This window comes from Bos javanicus, chromosome 10 (assembly GCF_032452875.1).
Source record: "Bos javanicus breed banteng chromosome 10, ARS-OSU_banteng_1.0, whole genome shotgun sequence".
NCBI classification, from domain to species: domain Eukaryota; kingdom Metazoa; phylum Chordata; class Mammalia; order Artiodactyla; family Bovidae; genus Bos; species Bos javanicus.
The window spans coordinates 15,239,121-15,265,043 of record NC_083877.1 but is presented as its reverse complement, the minus strand read 5'-3'; the positions used below and the strand labels follow the sequence as shown (position 1 = coordinate 15,265,043).

At 49.6% G+C, this 25,923-nt stretch overlaps 1 protein-coding gene across 2 annotated transcripts in view; it reads left to right on the top strand.

Moving 5' to 3' along the window:
• Positions 1–9,667: 9,667 nt before the first annotated feature.
• The window catches only part of ITGA11 (integrin subunit alpha 11), a 132,082-nt gene continuing 115,826 nt past the window's right edge, over positions 9,668–25,923 (top strand). Inside the window, exon 1 of one of the 2 annotated variants that reach the window (XM_061430185.1) lies at positions 9,668–10,001. In XM_061430185.1, the coding sequence (XP_061286169.1) occupies positions 9,950–10,001 (52 nt within the window). In that variant the 5' untranslated portion in view covers positions 9,668–9,949. The remainder of the gene's footprint in view (positions 10,002–25,923) is intronic. The other variant, XM_061430184.1, reaches the window with a different exon arrangement.

The window sequence follows — 25,923 nt, the reverse complement described above, 5'->3', positions numbered from 1 at the left end:
GTAGACTCTGATACAAGGATTAAAGAGCAGGTGTTCAGGGGGTGGGAGAAGGTTGGTGATCCCAGGAAGCGCTGTAAGGGAATGAGGAAGTAAGAGACGAGGGATGGGAAGGATGTCCATACCGGTGCAAGAGTGAGTAAGTGGCCATTGTGGGAAACAGGGGCTCAGTTCCACCGGGCTCCCCTCGGAGGCTGTAGAACATATCTCAGTGTTGTCTTTCAGGCTGAATGTCTTAGTTCATGCCAGCTGCTTTAACAGAAAATGTAATAGATTGGGTGGCTTTTTTTTTTTTCCCCAAAAATTTAAAAATTCATTTTATTGAAGTATAGTTGGTTTACAATATTGTGTTAATTTCTGCTGTATGATAGAATGATTCAGATGTGTGTGTGTGTGCACACACTAAGTCGCTTCAGTCGTGTCCAACTCTTTGTGACACTATGGACTCTAGCCCAACCGGCTCCTTTGTCCATGGGATTCTGCGGGCAAGAATACTGGAGTGGGTTGCCATGCCTTCCTCCATGGGATCTTCCTGACCCAGGGATCGAACCTATGTCTCTTATGTCTCCTGCATTGGCAGGCGGGTTATCACTGGTGCCACCTGGGAAGACTATATATGTATATTCTTTTTTATCTTCATTTCCATTACGGTTTATCACAAGGTACTGAATATAGTTCCCTGTACTGAGTGGCTTTTAAACAACAGAAATGTATTTCTCACAGTTCTGAAGGTTGGGGAGTCCAAGAACAAGGTGCAGGCTGATCCAGGGTGACAGCCTGCTTTCTGGCCCACCAATGCCAGCTTCTAGTTGTAACCTCCCACGGTGACTAAGGTCAAGGGAGCTCTCTGGGGTCACTTCCATAAGGACACCAATCCCATTCATGAGGGCTCTGCCCTCTTGACCTAATCACTTCCAAAAGGCTCTGTCTCCTAATCCTATTAGCTTGGGGGTTAGGATTCAGCATACGAATTTGAGGGGGGTGCAGACTTCAGTGCATAGCAAGAGGCATGGGAACCCAGGTATTCTCCCTCCAGCAAGCATGAGTCATAGGTTGGGCACGCCTCATGCTAATTCTCCAGCACGCCTAGCCTGCTGCAAGAGCTCTATGGGCCAGAGCGCACCTTTGGGCCCGCAGGTGGAAGCAGTCACAGGGATGGTGTGTGCTAAGCAAACACATTAAAGTACTGACAGCGACGGTAACAGCATCCATTCAGTGGGACTAGAAAACCCCACATGCTGAGGTATTGGATGAGATGATGTTGGCACTCTGCAGTGCCTGGTCCATGGTAGTGATGGCTTCTGGTCCTGTTGTGCGTGTGCTGGGCATGCTGAGTACCAGCCACCAGATGGGAGAGTCCCATTTGTCTGGGAGAGAGGCAGGCAATAAAGTAAGGAGAGCAGGAGGAAGGCTTTGAACGGCAGGCAGGGCACGGATTTGACGCAGTGGGCAGCAGGGCCAGGGTGGTGAGGGGCTCCTTGGTGAGCAGAAGGCCTGTTAACATCAAGGTGGGAAAAAAACAGCATCATCATGGAAGCTCAAGGAACGCAAATGATGACACACGACATCTTGGGGGAGAGTAAGGGAGTGTCTGAAGGATGATCCATGAGGCAGTGGCACCTCCTCCACAGAACCTTCCTGAACTGGTCAAAGGACCACAGGCTAGTCCTCCTGACTAGTTTGGACATAGACCTGCCCTTGCCTTCACCCATCTCACTCAAAAGTCTCTGAAGGCTCCTCATGACCTATCAAATGAAAACCAATTAAAAATCCCCCACAATGTGAACCCAAATTATTTTCCACCCTTGTCTCTTAACTACCCACCCACCCCCACCCCCCGGCAAAAACAAAACAAAACGAAACAAAAACCTAGGACTTACCCCTTGGAATTTGACCAAAGAAAAGAAAGGATGAAAATGTAGAAGCTTTATCTGGGTCTTTTTCTAACCAAAGAGTGTCCTTCAGGGGCTCTGTAGCTAGCATTTAAGACATGGATACAATGACTTTTAACCCTGAAGCTTCACTTGAAAGTGGGAGAAAGAGCCGTAAGAACCAACACTGCCCTGAAAATTTAATGGAAAATGTTGTCTCTCAAATGCATTGGGCAATCTGTACATCCGAGGTTTGCTTAGAGATGCTTCTCTTCCTTAATGTGGATTTGGATTGTGCTGGATGGGAAGAGTGTTATTCATTGCTGGTGTGGATGTGCGTGCATCTACACGGCTGTGTGGGTGTCTGTGTACACGTATGTTTGACACAGTCACATCTGCTGGAAGCCTGAAGAGAGGGTGCATATCTGTACATCATTCCCCCTGCTGAAGGACAGATTTGAAGTTGACCAGACTCAGACCAAAGAAGTGGCTTCCACAGGCTGACTCAGGAGCAGAAGTGAGGCAAACTCCCTCTCCCGAAGTTCACCAGAGGGACCTGACCCTTGAAAGGACAGAAATTCCAAACTGGGGCTTCTTCTGTTCTTACACTTGTGCCAGCTGCTCACCATTCCCTGGGCACCTTGAATTCCCACTCTCTTGCACAGACCTGGGTACCACTTCCTATACTTAGAATGAACTTCCTCACTTCCCTTATGAAAAATTCCTACTTCCAAGGCCAGCTCAGACATTACCCCCCTCTCTGACCCGCCTCTGTGCTCCCCTGTCCCTTGGCCACACTTCTGTAATAACACTGATCACACACAGCGCCGTCTACCATCTAGCGCTGAAAACCAATGAAGCCAAGGATTAGAAGCTCAGAACCTGGGATATGGTAAGATCGGGTTCCGATCCTAGGTCTGCTTTTTGTTCTGCCTTTTACAAATTCTGGGACTTCACCTCCCTGAGTCTCAAGTCTATCTCTGTAAAAGGCAGGTAGTATAATTATACCTCTTCGTAGGACTGTCATGAAGATCAAAGGAAGTGAGGTACCCCGTGCAGTGAGTGGTCACTTATTATTGTTGTACATATTTGCCTCTGCTCCTTGATTAGCAGCTTCGTGGAGAGGCAAGAACCACACCTGGTTTCTTATTTCATCTCCAGCGTGGTGCTCAGTGAAATACTTCTTGAAGAGCTCAGTGTCTGATCTCTTGTCCCTGGACCATGTGCTGTGGTGATTCCTCTCTCTGATGTCTGTCTTGGTTTAATGTCATGACTCTGCTTCCCAAGACCATCTTAATCCTTATGACATTCCATCTAGATCCTGATTTTCATGGCTTCTCCCTGACATCTCAGTTCAGCCAGGGCCAAGGTGAAAGTTCTGACTCAGGCTGTGCTGATGAAAGGAAATGACTGAGAAGTTGCATTTAGCCCACATTACGTGCTTAGTTGAAGGCAGTTATTCTTCATACTGTTGTTTCTGGGATGGTTGTTTCTGATGTGGCCCTTCCTGTCTGGTCCAATGTCAAGGGTTTAGCTCATCAGAAATAGTCTCTCAACTAGCATACTGTCTGCTACCTCTAGACTTTTAAGATGATTTGTATTTCCCCATGTTGTTGTTGTTCAATCACTAAGTCATGTCCAACTCTTTGAGATCTCATGAGCGGCAGCACACCAGGCCTCCCTGTCCTTCACTATCCCTCAGAGTTTGCTCAGACTCATGTCCATTGAGTCAGTGATGCCATCCAACCATCCCCTTCTCCTCCTGCCCTCAATCTTTACCAGCATTAGGGTCTTTCCCAAAGAGTCAGCTCTTTGCATCAGGTGGCCAAAGTAATGTAGATTTGGCATCAGTCCTTCCAATGAATATTCAGGGTTGAATTTCTTTAGGATTGAGTGGTTTGATCTCTTTGCAGTCCAAGGGATTCTCATGAGTCCACTCCAGCACCACAATCTTCCCACACACTTTGACATACTTTTTCTTCAAAAGGATGTTTCCTTATCCATTCTGCATGTCTGTTTGTGCTGGCGCCATACTTATTCCCTTTGATATCTTTACTGCAAATGCTGTACATACTTGTGGCTTGAGAAATGGAGCTCAGAAAATAACTTTCAGGATTTGGTATAGGGCAGATACAGGGCTTGATCCTAGTAGAAATCCCAGTCACGGTACTGCAGTTGGTGCTCAGGAGCAGCATTTGGGAGAAGGCGGCATCCACCCACTCCAACACTTTGGATCAGACTTTCTACTTCAAGTGGAAAGGGCCTGCAGCAAACATAAGCTATGGTGTAAACACATTTGTTCAAAGCTAACATCCCTTGCTCTGTTGGCAGGGATGAGACCTGGCGTGACAAACAGAAACCAGGGGAAGACCTCTAAGCCTCTATGTACGTGACAAATGCTGTCACCTCCCCATCATCCACGCTATTGGCCCAGAACATTGACACGTGTCATTCAAACAGCAGATACCAAAAGCAATCTTGCAGCTTTCTTTTCTATATCTTTTTATTCTTTCTTTTTGGCTTTGGAATTTATTATATCATTTTTTGGCAGAAGATGTGTCTTCCCAGTACAGTAAGCTCACTTAAGTTTATCTTTAAAAAAAAAAAAAAGAGTTTGCATTTTCTAAGCACAAGCTGACAGACAAAGCATAGCAAGGAGACCAGATCTGTGTAGGGGACTACTGAGGGCAGAGAGGGGCTGGGGAGCCAGAGCGTGCCTCAGAGTAGACCCCCACACCTCCATGCTGACATGGAAACTGGCTGCTCTGGGGGCACCAGGCAGCAGAGATGGTGGGAAGAAATAACCGGAGAATGGGAGAGAGAGACACCCGAGGGGGATGTGGTGGAGATGGAAGGGCTGGAGAAAAAAAAATGGTAGAAAATGAGGCAGAGGTGCAAGATAGACAGAAATAGGGGGCCAATCTGTCTCGGTTGGCCAGGGATTGCCCTAGTTTTGATTCTGAAAGTCCAGCAACCCCATAAACCCCTCAGTCCCAGACAAACCAGGACAGATGATTACCTTAGATCACAAAGGTGAAAACACGAAGAAAGGGCAAAAAGAGAGAGGCGCCGTCCAAAATGAAAGCAGATCGGGCGGCCCCAAGTCCTTCCCTGGAAGAAGGGTGTGAGTCCGAGCTGAACCAGGCCTTTCATCAGTGTTCAGGAGCTGCTGGGTTTCTTGGGAGGGAAAGCCATCTCCCCACGTTTCCTTCCTGGAGAAGCCAGGGCACCCCCAGAGGAGGGTGCTCAGACTGAGAGTGTGGGAGTCAGAAGACCCGCCCACAGGACTCTCTGGGCTCACATTGCTCATGTGCTCCTGGCCTGAAATATCTGCTTGCCCCATCCAGCATGAAGCCATGATGAGTTCTGAAGAGGCTACCAGAATGTATTCCAATCCCAGTTCTGCCGTGTGGATGCTGTGGGATCCTGGGTGACTCCCTTGCTGCTTGGAGCTTAGATTTCTAAGCAGAGTTAGTAACTACGAATTTTGCCTGTCCAAGTACACTTTGTCATCCCCCCTTTTCTGTTTCCTTTGGGGGACTCCTCTCCTATAATATGTGGTCTTGGTGGGGCTGTCAGTCATAATACTCTTCTTTTCCCAGCTCCTCATGGTTGGGTGTGTGCCCCAGATGGGGCCAATTATAGTACCACAGTCTCCAGACACGGACTGGTTCAAGGATGGGCATGAACTAAAACCCTGAGCTTTTCTGTTGGCTCTAGTAGGGAAGGCTGTCTCCCTTTACAAACTGCAAAGTGTAAGCTTGGGTCTGCTGGCTACATCTTTCCTGTAGGCAGAGAAATCCTGGCAGAGTAAAGCAAAACTAAGAGAAGACAGAGAGGGAAAGACAAGAGTCTCATTTGAGACTTGATCCAGCCATACCTGCAGCAGTCACCTTTGTACTTCCCATTTACATGAGCAGCTTGTGTAGAGATTCTGTTACTTGCACCCGAATCCTCACCAATACAATTTCTTTATCTGTAAAAGTGAATATAATTCTTTGCAGGACCCTTGTGACATACTTTATTATTCTTATTGTTACTGTTATTATTAAATGAGATCACAAGTGTGAAAGAGATTTCAAAATTAGTAAAATATCATGTACGCCCTAGTGCATTGCTGGTGGGAATGTAAAATAGCACAGCCACTGTGGAAACAGTCTGGCAGTTCCTCAAATGATTAAAAATAGAGTTTCCATATGATCCAGAAATTCTACTCCTAGGTATATATCCAAAAAAAAAAAGAAAACATATGATCACAGAGAACTACACTCGATATCTTATAATAATCTATAAGGGGAAATAATCTGAAAAAGAATAGATTATATCTATATCAATACAGATGTAGCTGGATCATTTTGTTTTAAACCTGAAACTAACACAACATTGTAAACCAACTATACTTCAATTTTTAAAAAAGAAAATATATGTTGCACAAAAACCTGTACACAAATGTTCATAGCAGCATTGTTCATAATAGTCAAAAAATGGAAACAACCAAATATCCCTCCGCCTGATAAATGGATAAACAGAATGTGATATAGCCATATAATGGAATGTTATTTGGCAATAAAAAGGAACAAAATGCCGATAATGCTACAGTACAGCTGAACCTTGGGAACATTATGCTAAGTCATAGAAGTCAGACACAGTCGGCCACATATTGTATAATTCCATTTACATAGTGTCCAGAGTAGACAAATCCACACAGACAGAAAGTAGACAAGGGGTTGACAGGGACTGGGGTGAAGAAATTGAGAGTGGCTATTAATGCTTAGTTTCTTTTTAGGGTGATGAAAATGTCCTGAAATTAGTAGTAATAGCTGCACAACCTTGGGAATATGTTGGGTTGGCCAGAAAGTTTGGTCAGATTTTCCGTAATATGGAAAAATCCGAACTCAATACTAAAAAATGTTGAACTGAATAGCAAGTATTTGTAGTTGTGAATTACATCTCAACAAAAAGTAAATAAACATGCCAATGACATATAAAGGATGATTGGTATTATTTTATTTAATTCAAATCCCAGCTTCCATAAAGCCCTTCATCTGATTCTCTCATCTTCTCCAGACTGAATGTAGATCTTGCATTTGTGTGATTTAAATAATGTTCAATAATCATTACAAAATAAATGATTTAAACAAATGATTAAATAAATAATGATTATGTCAATAAATACAAGGTTATGTCTTTTTTGATTTATTATTATAGAAAAGTATCCATAGAAAATTAATTTCTTAAACATTTTTATTTTCTATTGAAGTATAGTTGATAAACAATGTTATATTAATTTCAGGTATACAGCAAAGTGATTCAGTTACACATGTATCTATTCTTTTTCAAGTTCTTTTCCCATTTAGGTTATTACAAAATGTTGAGCAGAGTTTCCTGTGCTGCACAGTAGGTCCTTGTTGGTTACCTATTTTAAATAAAGCAGTGTGTATATGTCAATCCCAAACTCCCAATCTAGCCCTCCTCCCACCCTTCCGCCCACCAGCCCACCCTCAGTAACCACAAATTCATTCTCCAAATCTGTGAATCTGTTTCTGTTTCGTAAATAAGTTCATTTGTATCATTTTTTTTAAAGATTTCTCATATAAGTGGTATTATATATTTGTCGACTAGGTTATGTTTTGTCTTCTCAGCTTCTCTTGTGTGACTTGCAGAGCACGAGGGCAGAGTAGACACTTAAGTCTGTGTTAAATGAGGACACATCCCCCTCCCCCGCCTCCCCGCATCATCCCAGATCAACACAAAGGCACTCAACGTGTATTCAGGACCTCCATGCCCCTGATGAAGACAGTGTGAGTTACTGAATGGCAGAATCATTATCCGAAGACCAGCAGCATCACACCCACTGCAGAGAGTCCCTTCAGCAAATCTGGGAGCAAGGTCCTCAGCCCACTTCCACAGCAGAGTGACTTATGCACTCTGATAAGCACCATGGTGCTTATCAGGACTCCCTGATCACAGGAAAATTTCTTTGCAAATGTCCAGGCAATCCCCATGCTCTTGGAATTTGAGAACACTAAGGAAAGTGTGAATCTGTGGGAGATGGGGAAGTGGTTTACAGCCTGCCGGATAGCTGTTATCAGAATACTCTAGGTTCAAAGCATCCGAACTTAAACCTGCACTAAACAATAAAGAGGATTATTGGTCAAACAACTGGAAAGTGCTCAGGGCTGTGGACTGAGAGGGTCCCCTGTGGATTCAGGGGACCAACAAGACCCTCCTGGACTTTGGTTTCTCCATCTTACCATCCAGCCTCATCCCAAGGCCAGATCTCCTTCCCCACCCAGACCCACCTGCATCCCCATCAACTTCCAGACCCTCCAGCTGGGAGGGGGAGGCAGTGGTAGGAGAAAAAATACTTACTTACTTACCTAGTTAATTCTAGAGGCTCTTTTAGAAGAGCAAGTATGCTTATTTCCCAGAAAATCTTCTTCCTTTGATCATATTGCCCTTTCTTAAACTATGGCCGGAGATGGCAAAACACTGATTCATTTCAGCCTAAACCACATGCCTCCCCCAACACATGTGCAAACACACACACACACACACACACACACACACACACGAGAGAGAGAGAGAGAGAGAGAGAGAGAGAGAGAGAGAGAGAGAGAGAGAGAGAGAGAGAGAGAGAATGAGCTTCTTCCAAAGATTGGCTGAATGGGAGAAGTGAGGATGCCAGAATAAAAACCAGGGTAGCTAGCAAGAAGAGAGGGACATAACGGTGGCGGGCACAATGCCCACTACTATTCTTGTGTGAACCTGGACCTTCTCAAAACCCACTTCGTTCTCCGGAACCTAGCCTAAATGTCACCTCCTCTGGGAAACCTTCCTATCGCTCTCAGTCAGAATCCCCACTCTGTGTACCCACATACCATCTGCCCTCATCCACCCATCCATTTCTCCATCCATCCACCTACTTACTATGTTCCTGGGGTGCTGGGGGCTAAGTGGTCAGTGTGACCTAGAGATTTCCACCCCAAAGGTGTTTTCAGTCTGGGCAAGGAGAGAAGAGTTAATCAAATGATTGCACTAATTAATGTCAAGTTTTTCTACTAAGTACAATGAAAAAAATACTGAGGGGAGAATGAGCATGTATCTGGGGACCTGACCTGCTGAGGATGGGGGCTGGGGAGGGGGTTGAAGGAAGGTTTTCCTGAGAAAGTGAGGAGGGACTTCTACTCTAGTTTTCACCACACTGGCCATCCTACCCTCTGCCTCAGCGTCTCCCTTTCTAGAGAGGCCAGCTTCCACATCCACGGATTGTGGTCCAGGGCCTGATTTAAAGCTTGTGCAAAAAATGTGCATTGAATTTATCTGTCAGTGAGTGGTTAGAAGCACTGGGAAGGAAGGTAGCTGGGTTCCAAAGAAGATCCTCGCTGTTACGGTAACAGTGGGCAGAGGCTCCTCCTGGATGCTTTGGAATGTCTCAGGCTTGCAGGGAGGACACCGTGGAGGTAGAGGGGGGATCTGCATTTCTTCCAGGGTCAGGAGGAGAACCGTGGCTTTGCATTCCAAGCCCCAGGGTGCAGGAGAGCAGGGGGCTGTCTCAGAATGGACGTTGTAGGGACATCCACTCCTCTGAGCCAGGAGAGACCCAGTCGTGGCCCTAGGTCACCTGAGGTACTCTCTGAGCTTTCTGAAGCTCCTTCCTCTGGGACGTGGGACTGTAAGTCACTTTTCCTGAACAGACTCTGAATTCGGTGGCGGTGCTGTGGGAGGCAGGGCACTGACGAGGTGGTTCCCAGGAGCGGTGGTTCTCTGGAATTGTCTCCAACGGCAGGAGTGGGCTGGGGGCAGAAGGAGAAATCTAGAGACGCGTCGAGGCCGCAGCCGGCCGCCTGCCCAGGTGGCAGAGGGGCCGAGACTGGACCGCGGCCAGAGCCCCGCGGTGTCCCGGCGCCCCTCCCCGCCGCTCCAGCCCTCCCACTTCCTCTGAAGGAGCCGCGGCTGTCAGGGAACCGGGCGCCGCGCGCAGTGCAGGCTCGGGGCGCCGCGCAGAGTAGGCTGCCGCTCTGGCCCGCCGCCCCCCGCCGCCGCTCCGCACCGGGCCCCGCCGCCGCGCCGCGCGGGCCATGGACCTGCCCAGGGGCCTCCTGGTGGCCTGGACCCTCAGCCTGTGGCCAGGTACGTCCCCCTCTTAACCCCCAGCTCTGGCCTCCGGCAGCCCCTCCCTGACCCACCGAGGCCTGGGGTCCGGCGGCCAGGAGCCCCTCGCGGTGCGCACCCAGGGTCCGACCTCCGCGGCTTTTGGGGACGTGGGTCCCCCGGGAAGTGGCTGCAGTCAAGCGGCTCGCCAAGTTCTACACAAGGAGGGAGGCGCGCCGAGGCGGCCTGGACCCGGGACTTTGGTGTGTTTGGGATGAGTTGAAGAGGCTCGAGTTGAAAAGCGCCGAGGGCCGGTGGCCCCTCGGGGCACCCTGCTTTTCTCCAAGTGCTTCCCGCACCGCCACGGGGGGCACTCGGGGTCCCGCGAGCGCCGGGGCTCGCGGAGGCAGCATCGCTAAGAGCCGGGAGCTGGGTGCGGCGGTCCGGGGGAAGGAGGGTACTGGGGGAGACCTGGAGCTGAAAGCCGCCCAGAGTCGCTCGGGCCCGGACGGAGCGAAGCCTTGGGGCGGTCGGCGCCCAGGCTGTGGCGAGCCGTCGAGGGCCAAGCCAAAGGCGGCCGGGCGCCGCTCGGCAGGCCAGGGCCCCCCGAAAACGTTACCTGACCCTCCAAGTAGGGACGGGCCATCGCCCGCCAAACCCGCGCTCAGAATTGTGCGCTCATTCAATAAAGCTGGGGACGCCGCGGTCGCCGAGACGTGCGCCGCAGCCTGATGAGCTCCAGGCGTCCGGGCGCGGCAGGGACCCCGGGCCGGTGGGGCGAGCGGCCCGGAGCAAGAGGCCACCCTGGGCTCTCCGCACCGGGGCACCCGGCCGGGGAGTCCCCACACCTGACGTCCTGGTGCGACCCGCCACTCCAGGGCGGCAGACAGAGGCGCTGTTCTACGAATCCGGAAAACTTGCAGGACTTCTCCTTGGAGTGGCCCAGTGCTCTGGCAGGGACCAGCGCCTCGGGGACTGGCCGCTGGGCCTAGCCTCCTCTTCTGCGTTGGCTCCAGATCCGGGATGGGCCAGCAGTGGGAGTCAGATGCGATGGCAGGGGGAGAGGCGCCCTCAATGAGCACAGGTGGAGAGCCCCCCAGCCCAAGGAACTTCACCCCAGTCCTGGGATACCACTGGAAACCCGAACACCCTGTTGCTGTATGCAGTGGAGCTTCTGTAGTTGAAAGGGCCTCTGTTGGTGGGGTGCAGTTCAGATCCTAGAGTCACAGCTGAAAACATAGATGATTTAAGCTGGGGAGGGGGGAGAGTTGGGGACAGCAGGGGAAGAGCTGGAACCAGGCAAGCATATATCTAGAAACCAGCTGATGGCAGCAGAGGTGAAGCCCTCTCTAGGTCATTTAGGCAAGAGGGCGAACTCTATGAACTGTCTTCAAGTCACTAGCAGATCCCACCACAGGAAAAGGGAATGCACTCCTGTGTGATCCCAGATATGTGGGCCCATCAGAGCTTGAGTTGAAGTAGATGCTTTATGGGGCTGTTCAGGTGCTGCAGTGGTGAAGAATCCACCTGCAATGCAGGAGATGGAGGAAAGGCGGTTTCAATCCCTGGGTTGGGAAGATCCCCTGGAGTATGAAGTGGTAACCCACTCCTGTATTTTTGCCTGGAGTATCCCATGGACAGAGGAGACTGGCGGGCTACAGTCCATGGGGTTCCAAAGAGTTGGACATGACTGAGCAGTTGAGCCCGCACACAGCTGCATTATAGGCTAGAATCTTAAGGAAACTAGAGGCAAAGGCTTTGAAATCAATCTTGGCTTCCCATCTGGTTCTGCTGCCCACCTTAGGCAGGTTATACAGTCTCTCCAACAGGTTTCCTCCTCTGTGAATGGAGATAGAAAGTCTGAGTGGTTGGCATGATTAAGTGAAAAGTTGTTAATATAGGACTTAGACAACAGTAGGGTTGAATCAATGGTTGATAATAGTAAAGTAAGGATGAAGGAGGGGGGGCAGGTAGGGGGGTAGGGGGAAGGACAGGGACAGGATTTGTGACTCAGAACTCCCTTTATATGGAGAAAATCACTCCTGAGTTATGTCTGGTCAGTCTGGGTTCTTGAAATATGGGATTCATTAAACGCATCAATCAATGTTGGAACGACATCTGCTTGCAAGGAGCTGGGGGTGGGGCCCAAGCATGTACGCCATCTGGGCCCTGCCTGTAGCTGAAAACAAGGTGAGACCAGGGAAAGCTAAATAGATGCACTGGGCAGTGAATGGCACAGAGGAGCTGAGGGCTGCAGTTCAAACAGGGAAGTTCAGTTCTGCTTGAATAAGCAAGGGAGGCTTCCTGGAGGAGGAGATAGCATTTGGACTGGGCCTTGAAGGAATGTGTAGCGTGTGGATAGACCTTCGAGTGGGACTGTTTGTACATTACAGTGTCGTTTCCTGGACCTACGGTAGTTAAAGAAACAAAAGGTGAGTATTTGAAAACCACCAAGATTATTCTGATCCGTGGGGACTCTGAAGATTAGAAGGGTCACAGAGATCACTGGGCCCATCCTCCCAGCTCCAGAACAGGATTGATGTTGATCTCCCATCTGGGCATCACATGGATTCAATGTGAGGGTTACTAGGCAGCTTGCCTACTGGTGATGGCGCAGTGTAGCTGGGCAGGAGACTTGTCAAAGGCCAAGTTGGGGTGGGGGGTAGGGGGATGGAAGTCCTCACTGAAGCCATTATGAATTCAGAGCCTTGATCTTTCCAGAGCTTCTGCTGCAGGCTGGGCAGGGTGGTGACGTGGGCAAAACTATCAAGAAAGCCAGAAAAAAGGTGGACAAGTCCAAAGATGGCTACAGCTGACATTCTGAGAGAGCAGATCCACTGAGCAGAACTTCCCTATCATGACCCATCTGATGATTATGAAAGAGCATATATGAATGAATCATTTCGCTGTACAAGAAATTAGACACAACATTGTAGATCCACTATACTTTGACAAAATTTTTAAAAATAAAATAAAAATTAATTCCTCCCAGTTTGGAAGCAGAAAAGAAATTAAGACCCTTAGCCATTACTGAGCACTTGTTACCTGACAGATGATACACAGGGAGACCAGACGCAGTGTGGGGCTGAAGGTCCTGGCTTTTCACTGCCTGGGATGGGTCTGACCTCTGATAATTGGGATTCTGTTTCCTTGGCAAGTTACTAACCAGCCCTGTGCCTCAGTTTTCTCATCTGCAAAATGGGGATGATATTATTAATAATAGAACTTAAAGAGTATCCGAAGATGTATAATGTATATTAAGTAACTGAAAAGTTCCAGGCACATATTGAGCATCTAGGAGTTTGTTTTTCTTCTTCAGCATCATCCTCATCATTGCTCAAGGTACCAGCCATTGAATAAGGGATCTGAGGATGCAGAGATGCAACTTTCAAACTCAAATCCATAAGGGAAGTCTAGAGGAAGTGCTAGGATAGTGGAAGCTCAGTGGAAACATACATGCCAGGGCCCTAAGTAAACCTGAACTTCCCTAACCCCTTTCCCCAAAGGCCTGGCCCAAAGTCTTGATCATAATGGAAACTTGGGGGAGAGGGGTTGCCATTGAGGCTGTTTTGAAGTCAATGTGATCCTGGCAGGAAGGTTTTGTGTTGTTGGAGAGAAGAACCATCCCACACAGATGGCCCTTGTGGGAGGGGGTTTTATTCAGCAGAAAAATCTTGTATGGAAAATGCACAGTACTGGGCACCACGGGTGTGCAGAGGCTAAAAAGATCCAAGCCTTTGGGAAGAGGGAAAGGAGATAAGGTTTGTCCCTTTGCCTCTCCAATGCCCACCCTACTGGGAGCTTGCCAGCCAAGCCTCTCAGCTACCATCAGCCGAGGAGCTTCAGCAGCCTTCCACAGGCAGACCTGGGGTCCCTAAGGAGATGAAAGTGGAATACGACCCTCTTTCTTCTTATTCACCCTGTAGTGCTCCCCGCACAGACGGGAAGCCTGTCTCCTCACCATTCTCATTGCTCCTAGCCCACCCACACACGGCAGTGGGCCCCTGAGGAGCTCAGACAGCAACTCACTTTTGTTTTGCCCTCTGTGACCCTCTTCCTCTCCCTCCTGTAGTTATCACTTCCTCCAGCAACAGGGAACTTCCCTTCCATCCTCTCCATTCACTGCTTAGGACAGAACTATGCTCTGGGCTGGGCTGGCCTGGCTCTTAATATAAAGAAGGGACTTTTGAAAACTCCAAAAGCCCTCTTTGCTCTTCTTAATGCCTGACTTTGGAGATCACTGTCTCACTCTAGCTTCCAGACCCTCCATACAGTGTTCTATCACAGCTACAAAGAGAAAGGATCCATCAGAGTCCTCCCCAGGCAGTGACAGCCTTTGGCTGACTCAGGGAGGGTCAGCTATGAAGCAAGCTTGAAACGTACGCCAACCCATCTCCAAAACGGTGTCTCTGCTGCCCTCATAGCTTAATGACGCTGCCCGACCACCACCAAACTGTGGGCTACCATCAGGAATCCACAGCCATTTGAAACTACTTTCCCTGAAATAATTGTGAGCTCCGAAGTCACCCACATGCCCTCAGTGTGAAGTGCTTGCTCTGCAGAGCTGTGGTCTAGGCAGGACTGTCCCCACCCCGCCAGGTGAAAGTCCAAAATGTTACCTGCAAGGGGAGAAGGGGAGGAGACTGCAGCTGGTCACCTTGTAAACCAAAAATAAATAAGCTCCCCGCAAAATTTCATGAAGCGTCTTCATAGTATGTACTTACAGCCTTCACAAGATGAATAAAATCCCACCTGGAGGAAAAAGCCCGTGTGGTCAAACATGCCCCCCTCCCACCCCACCCCCACCTCTGCCCCTCATTTCCTTTGTCACCTGCGCTGAGCAGGAGTGATGATTAGCATATGTGTGACCTGGGAACCCAACTGAGTTCAAATCCTTTCTGCTTGACCCTGGATAAGCCCCTCTGAGACTCAATCCTCATGTGTAAAATGGGTAGAATAACAACTTCACAGGCTGATGTGTCCTTTAGATGATCTACGGTTCATTCGTATCAAGTGTTTGGTACAGCATCTGGCACCCAGTACTGCCTCAGCAAACAGTAGCAGTTCGTGGATCACCCTTCCCATCGTTCACTTGATCGATACCAGGGACTGTGTCAAACACTTTCTCACATCTCAGCTAGACCTCGCTGTGGCCACAGCCACCAGGTTACACACGAGACATTAAATAGCTCATCTGGAGTCAGGCTGATTGAGTGAGAGGTGGTGTTTGGTGTTTACCTTTAATCCATGCATAATGTCTCTTCCCTGGTGGCTTAGATGGTAAAGAATCCACCTGCAAGGCAGGAGACCTGGGTTCAGTCCCTGGGTTAGGAAAATTCCCTGGAGAAGGAAATGGCAACCTACTGCCAGTATTCTTGCCTGAAAAATTCCATGGGCTGAGGAACCTGGTGAGCTACAGTCCATGGGGTTGCAAAGAGTCAGACACGACTGAGCTACTAACACTAACTAATGTCTCTTCAGGAAGTAGGCCTGGAGAGCACAGAAAGATGAATAAGATGCTCTTCCTGGAAGATGCTGTCCTCAGGGAAACTGACGTCTGTATACAGTGGCCACCCTCACAGGGCCACTGGCCCAGGGAGGCCGCTCCTTCCTTCAGACTCAGCTAGACAGTGATTTCTCAGTCAGGACGTTGGTTTGGTAAGGAGTGGTCCTCATGCCGTGTCTTGTAATATGAGAGCTTCTCTCTCTCACTTGCCTTCCTACTCAGGGCCAAGGCGGGCTCTCCCATCTGCCCCCAAGACCCAATACTCTGGGCCACTCTGACTCCCTCTCCAGCCCATCCTCGGGGTCCAGGCTGGGCATTCCTCTCCTCCCTTCCCTGCTTCTGCTTCCCCTAATCAAAACCTGCTCTGAGCTCCCGGCCCAGTGAGTTAATTCATGCTGAACAGCACTAATGAATGGTGACAACTTCATGGATCCTACCCAAAGGGATTTGCATTTTAACTGGTTTGTGTTTGAGCCAAAGGAACAAGGGGCTAATGATGGAATTTCAGGTACCAGGATCTGAAATAGGTGAGACCAAATGGTTGGGGCCAGGGACCTTCCTGGCACAGTCCAACCCCTTAGCTCACTTCTCAATCACTGGTCAGATGCCTCCTACCTAGACCCTTGTGTATGATGGTAGCCCTCATCCTGTAACACAGGAGAAGCCAGTCTGTGGTTTGGTAATGCAGCTCTAAAGCAGGCAGAGGTTTTTCCACGTGGCATGTGGGGCGAGTTAGGCAAGTTGCTATAGCAATGTGCTCTAGGATTCCAAACAGGATGACACAGAGAGAAGGGGCTCCTGCCTCCGCAGCTGGGGTTGACAGCTTTCTTCCCCAAGCCGCATCACCCAGCTGGGTCAGGCTACCAGGAATCCTGACCCTGCAGATTTCCAGAACTCGATTCTTTGTAGACTGGGCCTCAGAAAGGCCATGGAAAAATCATGAAATGAGCAAGTGGATGTAACTCCCAACAGTCTGCAAAGAGCACGCCCGTATATTTTTTCTATCAGTCAGAATAGACTAGCTGAGGTCAGAGGTATGTCCATTAGATAGAGAGGGGAGAGAGAGGCTTTTCAAAGTTAAGTGATTTTCTGGGACTTCCCTGGTGGTCCAGTGGCTAAGACTCTGTGCTCCGAATGCAACCCGGCCTGGGTTTGATCCCTAGTCCAGAAACTAGATCCCACATGTCTCAGCTAAGAGTTCACACAGCACACCTGAGTTCACACACTGCAACTAAAGATCCTTCATGCCGCAACTAAGACCCAGTGCTGATAAATAAATAAATATTTTCTTTAAATTAAGTGATTTCCCCAAGATCACATAGAAACTCCAGGGCAGATCTTCTGGTCAAAGATGAGATTAGGAACCTAATTTGCTACACTCATCAGAGAAACTTAAGGAGAAAGCATTGCTTCAGCCAAAGGAATGAAGTTCTAATAGTAGATTTTCTACATCTGTGGCAGGCAGGTCGGACAAGATCCTTGAAATCATTCTCCGTAGACTGCTGAGGGTGTCTCCAGTCTCCATCATTCTCCCTGTCTTGCCCATCCCCAAGCCCTCAGACTGCTGCTTTCTCCTGCTGCCAGGAAGAAGACCACAAAGCTATGTCTATCTCCTCTCCATCCACTGGAACTGCTCTTTTCCTGGATCCCTTAGTCCCTTATATTCAGTGGTTGCTGGCAATCATTAAGTCCCATAAATAGTATGTAGACAGAGCTCTTCTCTGAGTTTATTCCCACCACTCACCACATACACAGGACCAGCTACATAATCTGTGGGGCCTAGTGCAAAATGAAAATACAGGGCTCCTTGTTTAAAGACTATTAAGAATTTCAAGATGGCCACAGCAGAGCATCAGACCAAGAGGGCCCCTTCTGAGTGTGGGGCCTGAGCCACTTCTCACAGAGTTCTCTCCTCTCAGGCTTGTGATTTGGCAAGGAAGGCACAGGATCCCTCGTGACACATGAAGAAACTGATTGGTTTGTCCATTTGGCCAGTATGTACTGAGCACCCACGAAACCCCAGGCATCTCCAGGTTCTGGAAATTCCAAATCAGATAAGGCCCAGCCTTTGCCTCAGGGAACACAGTGAGGGTAGAAAGGTACAGATCACACACAGGCTGCTGGTGCAAAGTGCTGGTGTCTGTAGATGCAGAGGATCCCTGGAGCAGCTCTGTAAGCACATAGCCAGGACCGTGGGATGATTTTTAAGTCATGGAATTCAGAAGATGCTTCTGTTTCCAGTTACTAACCCAAGACCACTTTGAGAGCCTTTCTGGGGGACCTTCAAGCATCTGATGCTGGGCTCTGGAGTAGCCCCCTTGGTGAACACGAGAAACCAAAACTCGAAATACTGACCTTTCCACGTGTATGCATGCTAAGTCGCTTCAGTTATGTCCGACCCTATGGACTATAGCCTGCCAGGCTCCTCTGTCCATGGAATTCTCCAGGCAAGAATACTGGAGTGGGTTGCCATGCCCTCCTCCAGGGGATCATCCCAGCCCAGGGCTCAAACCCTTGTCTTTTATGTCTCCTGCACTGGGAGGTGGATCCTTTACCACTGGTGCCACCTAGCCTTCCCACCAGCCGAGGGTATGGGTACTGCTGCGGTCCTGCTGGGCTAACACTTGTAAATGAGGAGTTACTTCTTGGGTTTTTTTACCTGCCCACTTCAGACCCCACTCTTGGTCTGCAGACAATCAGCAAATCCAGTGGTCCTCGTTCCTGGGTGAAGAAGGGAATGATGGTGTAAAACAAAACCTTTGCCTGGGCCCCACCAGAACACACGATCACTCTCTATGGTAGAGCCCAGCATTGGCATTTTTTAAAGCTCCACAGGAGTTCTAACAGGCAGCTGAGCCTGAGAACCACCAGTGTCATCTAAACCCAATCCCCAGTCGAGCAGAAGAGAAAACACTGTCCAGGGAAGGGCAATGACTTGCTCAGGGCCGCACGACAATCAGTGGTGCAGCCTAGATGTGACCAGATCTCCTGTCCCCCAATTTTCCAGCCCACCTCCCCCGCCTGCAGTTTCACAGGATTCATGGCCAAGCTGGGCTGGAGACACAAGGTGGAAGCAGAGTGTGGGGGGCTGAGGCACGAAGTGGAATTTGGGCTGGGGGTGGGTAGTTGGAGGGTTATCCGTTAGCGGCCCTGTCTGTGTCCCGCACAGGGCCATATGCTACCGATCACCATGTGGTCCCACCTGGACCAAAGAAAAGCCCAGGAGGGGCCGTAGGGTCACCAATTTGGCCAAGGATCCTGGTCAGAACTGTCCCGTGCAGATGGACTGGCACAGCGGGAGGTGTCCAGCAGAGGGTTAGACAAAGCCCATTAGGGTCACCCCAACCCTGTGATTCTGGGCCCCACTGAAGCTGTTCTGAGCGTTCAGGTAAAGGAAGCACCTGACTCAGAATTGGAACTGGCGAAGAGAAGCCCAAGTGGGGTGGGGAAGGGATGCTCTATCAGGAAAAAGTGAGGAGGCTTGCCCAGAGGGCAGGGGAGGAAGCCCCTGGGACCAGCCTGAGGCCCCAGCACAAACTCAGGTGTTATCTTCCCTCCTGCCCCCATCCACCCAGACCTTCCTCAATAGCAGATGAAGTGAAGTGAAAACACAAACTGAGTGTGTAGTCACTTCCTCTGCTTAAGGCCCTCCACGGCTCCCTGTTGCTTTCACGTTGAGTCCAGCCTCTTTAATAGAACTCACCAGACCCTGAGTTGCCTGTACTCGGAACCCCTCACTCACAGCACCATGTGGCACCTCCACTAAACTGAGCTTCTTAGTTTCTCAAACACACCAGCTGTCTCTGTCCTTCACTCATATCATTCCCTGTATCTGATCTGATCCCCTCTTTCTCTTGTCTCCCACTTAATCTTCAGGTCTTCCTCAGTCAGACCTTGGATCAGTCACTGGTGTGAATCTTGAGATGCTTGTTCTTCCCATGATGTTATACCCCCAGACACCACACAGTATTACAATAGCCTGGACAGTGTCCCCCACTGGACTAGAGCAGGAACCACATCTCTTATCAGTCTCTGTGTCCTCAGCTCTCCCATAATGCCAGACATAGAGGGTGCATGCTCAGCCGCTTCAGTTGTGTCTGACTCTTTGTGACCCTGTGGACTGAAGCCCACCAGTTCCTCTGTCCATGGAATTTCCCAGGCAAGAATACTGGAGTGGGTTGCCATTTCCTTCTCTGGGATCTTCCTGACCCGGGTATCGAACCCGAGTCTTCTGCATCTCCTTTGGCAGGCGAGTTCTTTACCACTGAGCCACCTGAGAAGACCACCAGACATTGTACTGCTCACAGAATGTGTGCTGAATGAAAGAACTGTCTATCCAAGTCAACAAAAAGATATTTAAGGGCAAGATAGACGTCTTACGTTTCTTTGTAGCTGCACCCACAAGAGGTCCTAACACAGTGGCTTGTATTAGGTTCTCTGCCAGACTCTTTGGAGGATAAAAGATAAGAGATAAGTCCTGTCCTTCAAGCAGTTTATGGCCTAATAGGAGAGAGATCTTTGGAAAAATAACTAAGACAAAGGAGGAAGTAATAAAAGCTGTAAGAGAGCTACAAAGACTCTGGGATTTGAGAATTGAAAAAGACATGATTTGTAAATGTAGGAAGAGCAGAGAATGTATCTGAAAAATGGCCTGATGTTGGTCAGCAGGATGCTGGAGTGTGTGCTGTAGGGAACTGCAAGAATGGAACATGGGCTGAGGCCACTGAGAGAGGACTCAGTGCCAACTAAGATATTTGAATGTAGCATGGGAGCCATTGGAGGTTTGGGGGGGAAGGTTAAAGGCATGTTCTGGGCTTTTTAGGGGTTCAGATGGTAAAGAATCTGCCTACAATGCAGGAGACCCAGGTTCGACTTCTGGATTGGGAAGATCCGCAGGGGAAGAAGGGAATGTCTACCCACTTTCAGTATTTTTGCCTGGAGAATTCCACGAACAGAGGAGTCTGGCGGGCTACAGTCCATGGGGTCATAGAGAATCAGACACAGCTGAGTGACACCACACACACAGAGGCATGTTCTAATCTGTTTTGAGATGCTCCTTTGTGGGGCGGATATGGGGTGGGGGCGGGGAATTTGATGAGACAGGACAACAACCAGGAGCAAGGAGGTTGCTAAGATGGCTCCAACCCAGGCAGGAGGACGCCAGAGCCTGATGTACGGGTGGTGAGAGAAGGGAGAGGAGCCTGTGGGGGGTGGACTGAGCATCCTTGGTCCCCAGGGAAGGAAGAGGAGAGAATACGGGGCCGGGGCATTTAAGGAACAGGAAGTCGAGTGGATTCTGGATGTGTTGAACCTATGGGGCTTTGGGGCAGGTGGACATGTTGGCTGGGTGCTTGGAAGGGAGTCTGACTCGGCGTGTCTTGACTGGAAGCCTGTCACATATGTGTATGTGTGCCTTGGTGTCACTCGGGCCTGAGAGAGACAGAGAGCACTCCTGGTGTGGGGCCTCCTGTCCCTCCATCCCCTTTCCAGACCCAGAAGCAGTGATTCATGCCCCAAACTTAAAGAGAACCCAGACTCTGATTTTAAAAGCCTTTCAGAGCAGAAGAAACCAACCAGAAGGCCAGGCCAGACCACAAGCCAAACATCAGCTGTGGAATGTGCTTGCTGTTGATGGTGAGGCCAGCCAGGGGCAGACATGCTGGCAGGCTTGGCAAGAGGCCCCTCTGGTCGTCCCGAATGGGTCAAAGTGGTCACCAAGATGGTCCCTGCTCTTTCCTCTCTTTTCCCTGTGGATCTGCTTGCCTTTGAGCACATCTTCAAACTTGCCCCCTCTCCCACCCCCAGCCTGTAAGCTGGGCTGATTCCATCATCCTTGGTGTGAAAGCTCTGGTCTGCCATCCATCTTTCCACTTCTACTCAGCCCGGAGGACTAGGACTGGGGGACAGACAGAGGTCTGGGGGCTGCCGAAGGGGCACCCAGAAAGGCTCCCGTGGCTTGTGGCCGCAGCCAACCCACTGGTCTCCCTGCCTCCACCCTGTCCCTTCAACTCTTGCTCCCAGTGGCCAGAGGGATGCTGCTGGGATATAGATCAGATCGCATCCTATCTCTTCGCCCCAAACCCTCTGGGGCTCTCCTTCTTCTCTGGGTGAGACACCTGTGGGATCCAGCTCCCCTGCCTTTCTGACCTCATCCTCTACTCCTCCCCCACTTGCTCCTTCTGCTCCACTCACGCAGTTTCTGGAATGTTCTTGAAACATAGCTGGCGCCTTGGGCTTCACCGTCTGCCTGGGGTGCTCACCACCAAAGAGCCTCTCTCACTTCCTTCAGGTCTTTTCTCTAACACCTCCTCTCATAGAGGCCTTTCCTGCTCCCCTAACTAAAATGTCAGCCTCCCCTATGTGCACCCCCTTACATAAACCCCTGCCCCTGCTTTAGTCCCCCTGGGGTATTCCTCACTCTCGAGCATTAATACCAATTGTTTAAATTCACCTTGTGTATTGTCTGTCTCCTCCAACAGAGTGTAATCAGGAGAGCAAGAATTCTTTTCGTTGTTGTTGTTGGAATATAATTGCTTTGTGTGTGTGCTCATTCTCTCAATCATGTTCGACTCTTTGTGACTCTATGGACTGTAGTCTGCCAGACTCCTCTGTCCATGGGGTTTCCCAGACAAGAATACTAGAGTGAGTTGCCATTTCCTCCTCCAGGGGATCTTCCCGACCCAGGGATTGAACCCTTGACTCTTAGGTCTTCTGCATTGGCAGGCGGGTTCTTTACCACTGAGCTACTGAGGAAGCTCATGATTGCTTTACACTCTTGCATTAGTTTATGCTGTACAACAAAGTGAATCAGCCATAAGTATGAATATGTCCCCTCCCTCTCGAAACTCCGTCCCCTCTAGGTCATCGCAGAGCTCCAGGCTGGGCTGCCTGTGCTGTACGGCAGCTCCCCGCAGCTGCCTCTTTTACACGTCACAGTGTATATACGGAGGTGCTGCTCTCCCAGTTTGTCCCGCCCTCCTTTCCCCCTTCTGTCAGGACAGCAATAGAAATGCAGATGTACAGAGCATGCACTCTTGAATGCTGTTTTACATGTGTACCCCAAGGTTCAGAGAAGTGCCCGGCCAAAGTAGTCTAGTGATAAGTGGTTGTGGAATGAATGAATTAATCAATGAAAACCTTCCCCCAGCCTGCAACAGACTGAAATCCTAGTAGTTACCCTTTCTACAAGTATCACCCAAGCTCCAGGCACCTTTCTTAGGACAACAGTCCCCTAGGTATTCACTCCTGACACTTCCAAGGCCATTTGTTATTACTTACTTTCCAGACAAGAAGAGGGTGGTGGTGGTTATAAGTGGGCAGGTCTTGCAGGAGGGATTCTTGATGGGAGAAGGGCCTTGAAAGGGGAAAATCATTCACAGCGTGCAGCCCAAGCCAGTCCAGCTGGCCCCATGCTGTTCAATGTTATTTACTGTGACTCAGAGAGGACACAGGGAGACATGGGATGGGACGTGTTTTTACGCAATGAAAACCTAGGTATGTGACAGGATTTCCCAGAGAACACGGGGGTGGAACAGAAGTTTAAAATGCCTCTTTTCCCACAAAAGTGTAGTGATTCAGACATCATCCATGGACCACAGAATGTGGACATGTCCTCTGGTACCCCAGAAGGAGCTGGGAGCACCCAGAGAAGATGGCAGGGGCTGAACTGTAGACCCCAGTAGTAGACCAAGCTGTGGTCCAATTCCTGGGAACCAGCAGACCAGAATCTGCCTTGGTGACTGGGGAGATGATGTGAAACCCATTGAACAGGTGGGGAGACTGAGCCTGAGCCCAAGGTTCATATTAGGGGCATGTACCATTGACTTGGGGTTTGAATAATGGCCCTGGTACTTAAGAAGTGTGTGACTTTGGGTAGGTCATAACCTCTCTTTGGAATGTATGTGAAAGTGTTAGTCACTCAGTCATGTCTGACTCTCTGCGACCCCTAGACTGTAGGCCACCAGGCTCCTCTGTCCATGGAATTCTCCAGGCAAGAATACTGGATCGGGTTGCCATTTCCTTCTCCAGGGGATCTCCCGAGCCAGGGCTTGAACCTGGGTCTCCCACATGGCAGACAGATTCTTTACCATCTGAGCCACCAGGGAAGCCCCTTGGAATGTATAATAGAAATGGTAATGCCTACCTTGTAGAATTAATATAAACCATTGGAAATAATACGGATTACCAAATGACATGTCTGGCGAGGATGAGGTGCTCTACTAAATGTGTGCTACTTGCTGGCAGTCACTGACAGCTCGCATGAATCAGGCTTTGTCTGAGCACTCACGTTCTCGATAATCCTATAAGAGGGGTGCTGTTATCCCCCCCACTTCAGAGCTGAGGGAACTGAGGCATGTCATTAAGTAATTTACCCAAGATCACCAGGATCATAAAGTCACAGCCTGGGATTTGAATCCAGGGAGGTCTGAGTCCAGAAACTGCAATTCCTAGAGGTCATGTGACTTGCCTGAGGTCTTGCAGCTGCCGATAAAGATGAGTTCCAGACTCCAAATCCAGGTTTGATCATCTCCAAAGGCCACCTTCTTTCCTGCTTTTCCTGTACCGCTCACATAACTCTGGCCGTATTTGTGTAACATCTGGAGTATTTTCACTTAATAATTTTCATTCAGTTGACTTTAAATCAACTCAGTCTTTTCACATACCCTCATCCTAAGCAATAATTGGTATGAAATCTAAGTTTTGATTTGCTTGTAGTTTTTTAATATCCATTAAACGTGAGTTGTCAAGTTTTCCCAGATGGCTCAGTGGGTAAAGAATCTGCCTGTAATGCAGGAGACACAGGAGACAGACGGGGGTTTGATCCCTGGATTGGGAAGGTCCCCTGGAGAAGGAAATGGCAACCCACTCTAGTATTTCTTGCCTGAAAGATCCATGGACAGAGGAACCTAGTGGGCTACAGTCCATGGGGTCAGAAAGAGTCGGACATGACTAAGTGACCAAGTGCACCAGTGCGTGGTTTAATGCTCACCTTTGTCCCACCTGAAGTCTTTGCACCCACTGTGCCACAGGGGACCCTAGGTCCCCCTGTGCAGCCCTCGGGAAGGACAGCTGTCCCCTCGTCCTTATTCATCCAGAACTGAAGTGGCTGGGTCTTGGTTGCAGCATGCAGGATCTAGTTCCCTGACCAGGGATTGAACCCGGGCCCCCAGCCTTGGGAGTGCAAAGTTTTAACCACTGGACCACCAGGCAAGTCTTTCCTTGGAGGTTTGGTCAATGACCCTGCCAGGGCTAGCAACTCCTTGGCACATGCCAGGAAGGGTCCCAAGAAGTTCAGGCTTGGCCATGTTCTCTCATGCTCAGCCCTCCCCAGGGTGAGGCCCAGGAGGGCACTTTCCCACCACCTAGGAGCCAGGTCCCTCAGTGTTTCTGCAGCGCTGTTAGGCTTGGCAGTGGCTCCCCTGGACTGGTGCCCCCTGCTGATGGAGGCAGGCTGGGGAAGAAGGGTCTGCCCAGGGTGCCCCTCTCTCAAGGGCAGAGGGAGCTTTTATGCAGAACCAGAGGCCAAGAGCCCCAGATCAAAGCTTTGCTGAGCCTGGGGCTGGCCTGGAGTTGGGAAAGGGGTGGGGAAGCAGTAGGGGTGGTGTAGGAACCACTGGGGAGGGCAGTCTGAATAAGTCTGTTGTCTCCATGAAAGAAGAGGAAACCCCAATCCTCTCCATAACAAATGTCCTTAGAGGATGTAGGTTAAAGTGGAAAGGATATTGCTGCTTTCTCTAGGCCCTAACAGATCCAAAAAGGCCTCCTCTTCCAAGAAGCCTTCCCAGACTTCTGCCAAAGTGATTACCATAGTTCTGTGAACTTCTGTGTCACCGCGGCTGCGTCTCCTCACCTGTCATCTTATCAGCTGTACTCCACTGTCCACGAGGCTGCCTGTCCCTTGGGCAGTGGGCACTGTTTACCTCCTCCTCTCTTACTCTCTCCTCCTCTGTGTAGCGTCACACCATCTGCCCTTCCTGTAACTATTAGGGTCTTGACATTTCCCCAGGCAGGTCCGACCAGGCAACACTTCTCTCCTTTAAACCTTGACCCCTCACAGCCTGCTGGACAGTAAGACAACTGGAAACTAAGTCACACAGAGGCATTCACAGCTAACAGAATGTTAGCTCCGCCCTGCCTCGTCCTGATTTTATAGGAAAGGCTGTTTGAAACCAGCCAGGACTTACTCCAAATGGGTCAGTCTGGCCCAACCCTGAGTGTTACAGAAGTGGAAACCAAACCCTGGGACTGGATTGTATCTCTCACTAACTGGACCTTCCAAGCCCAGGGTCATGAAAAATCCCTGGACTGTGGATAACGACTTCTGGGTCAAGTTCAGGCTCCCATTCTAAACTTAAATTAGCCACATGTCCTCTTAAGACTTCCATTCAATCACTTCTAAAATAAATGTTTGGCCTTCATGTTTATGAAAGCTCTTTGGGGGCTGTGCTTCCACGC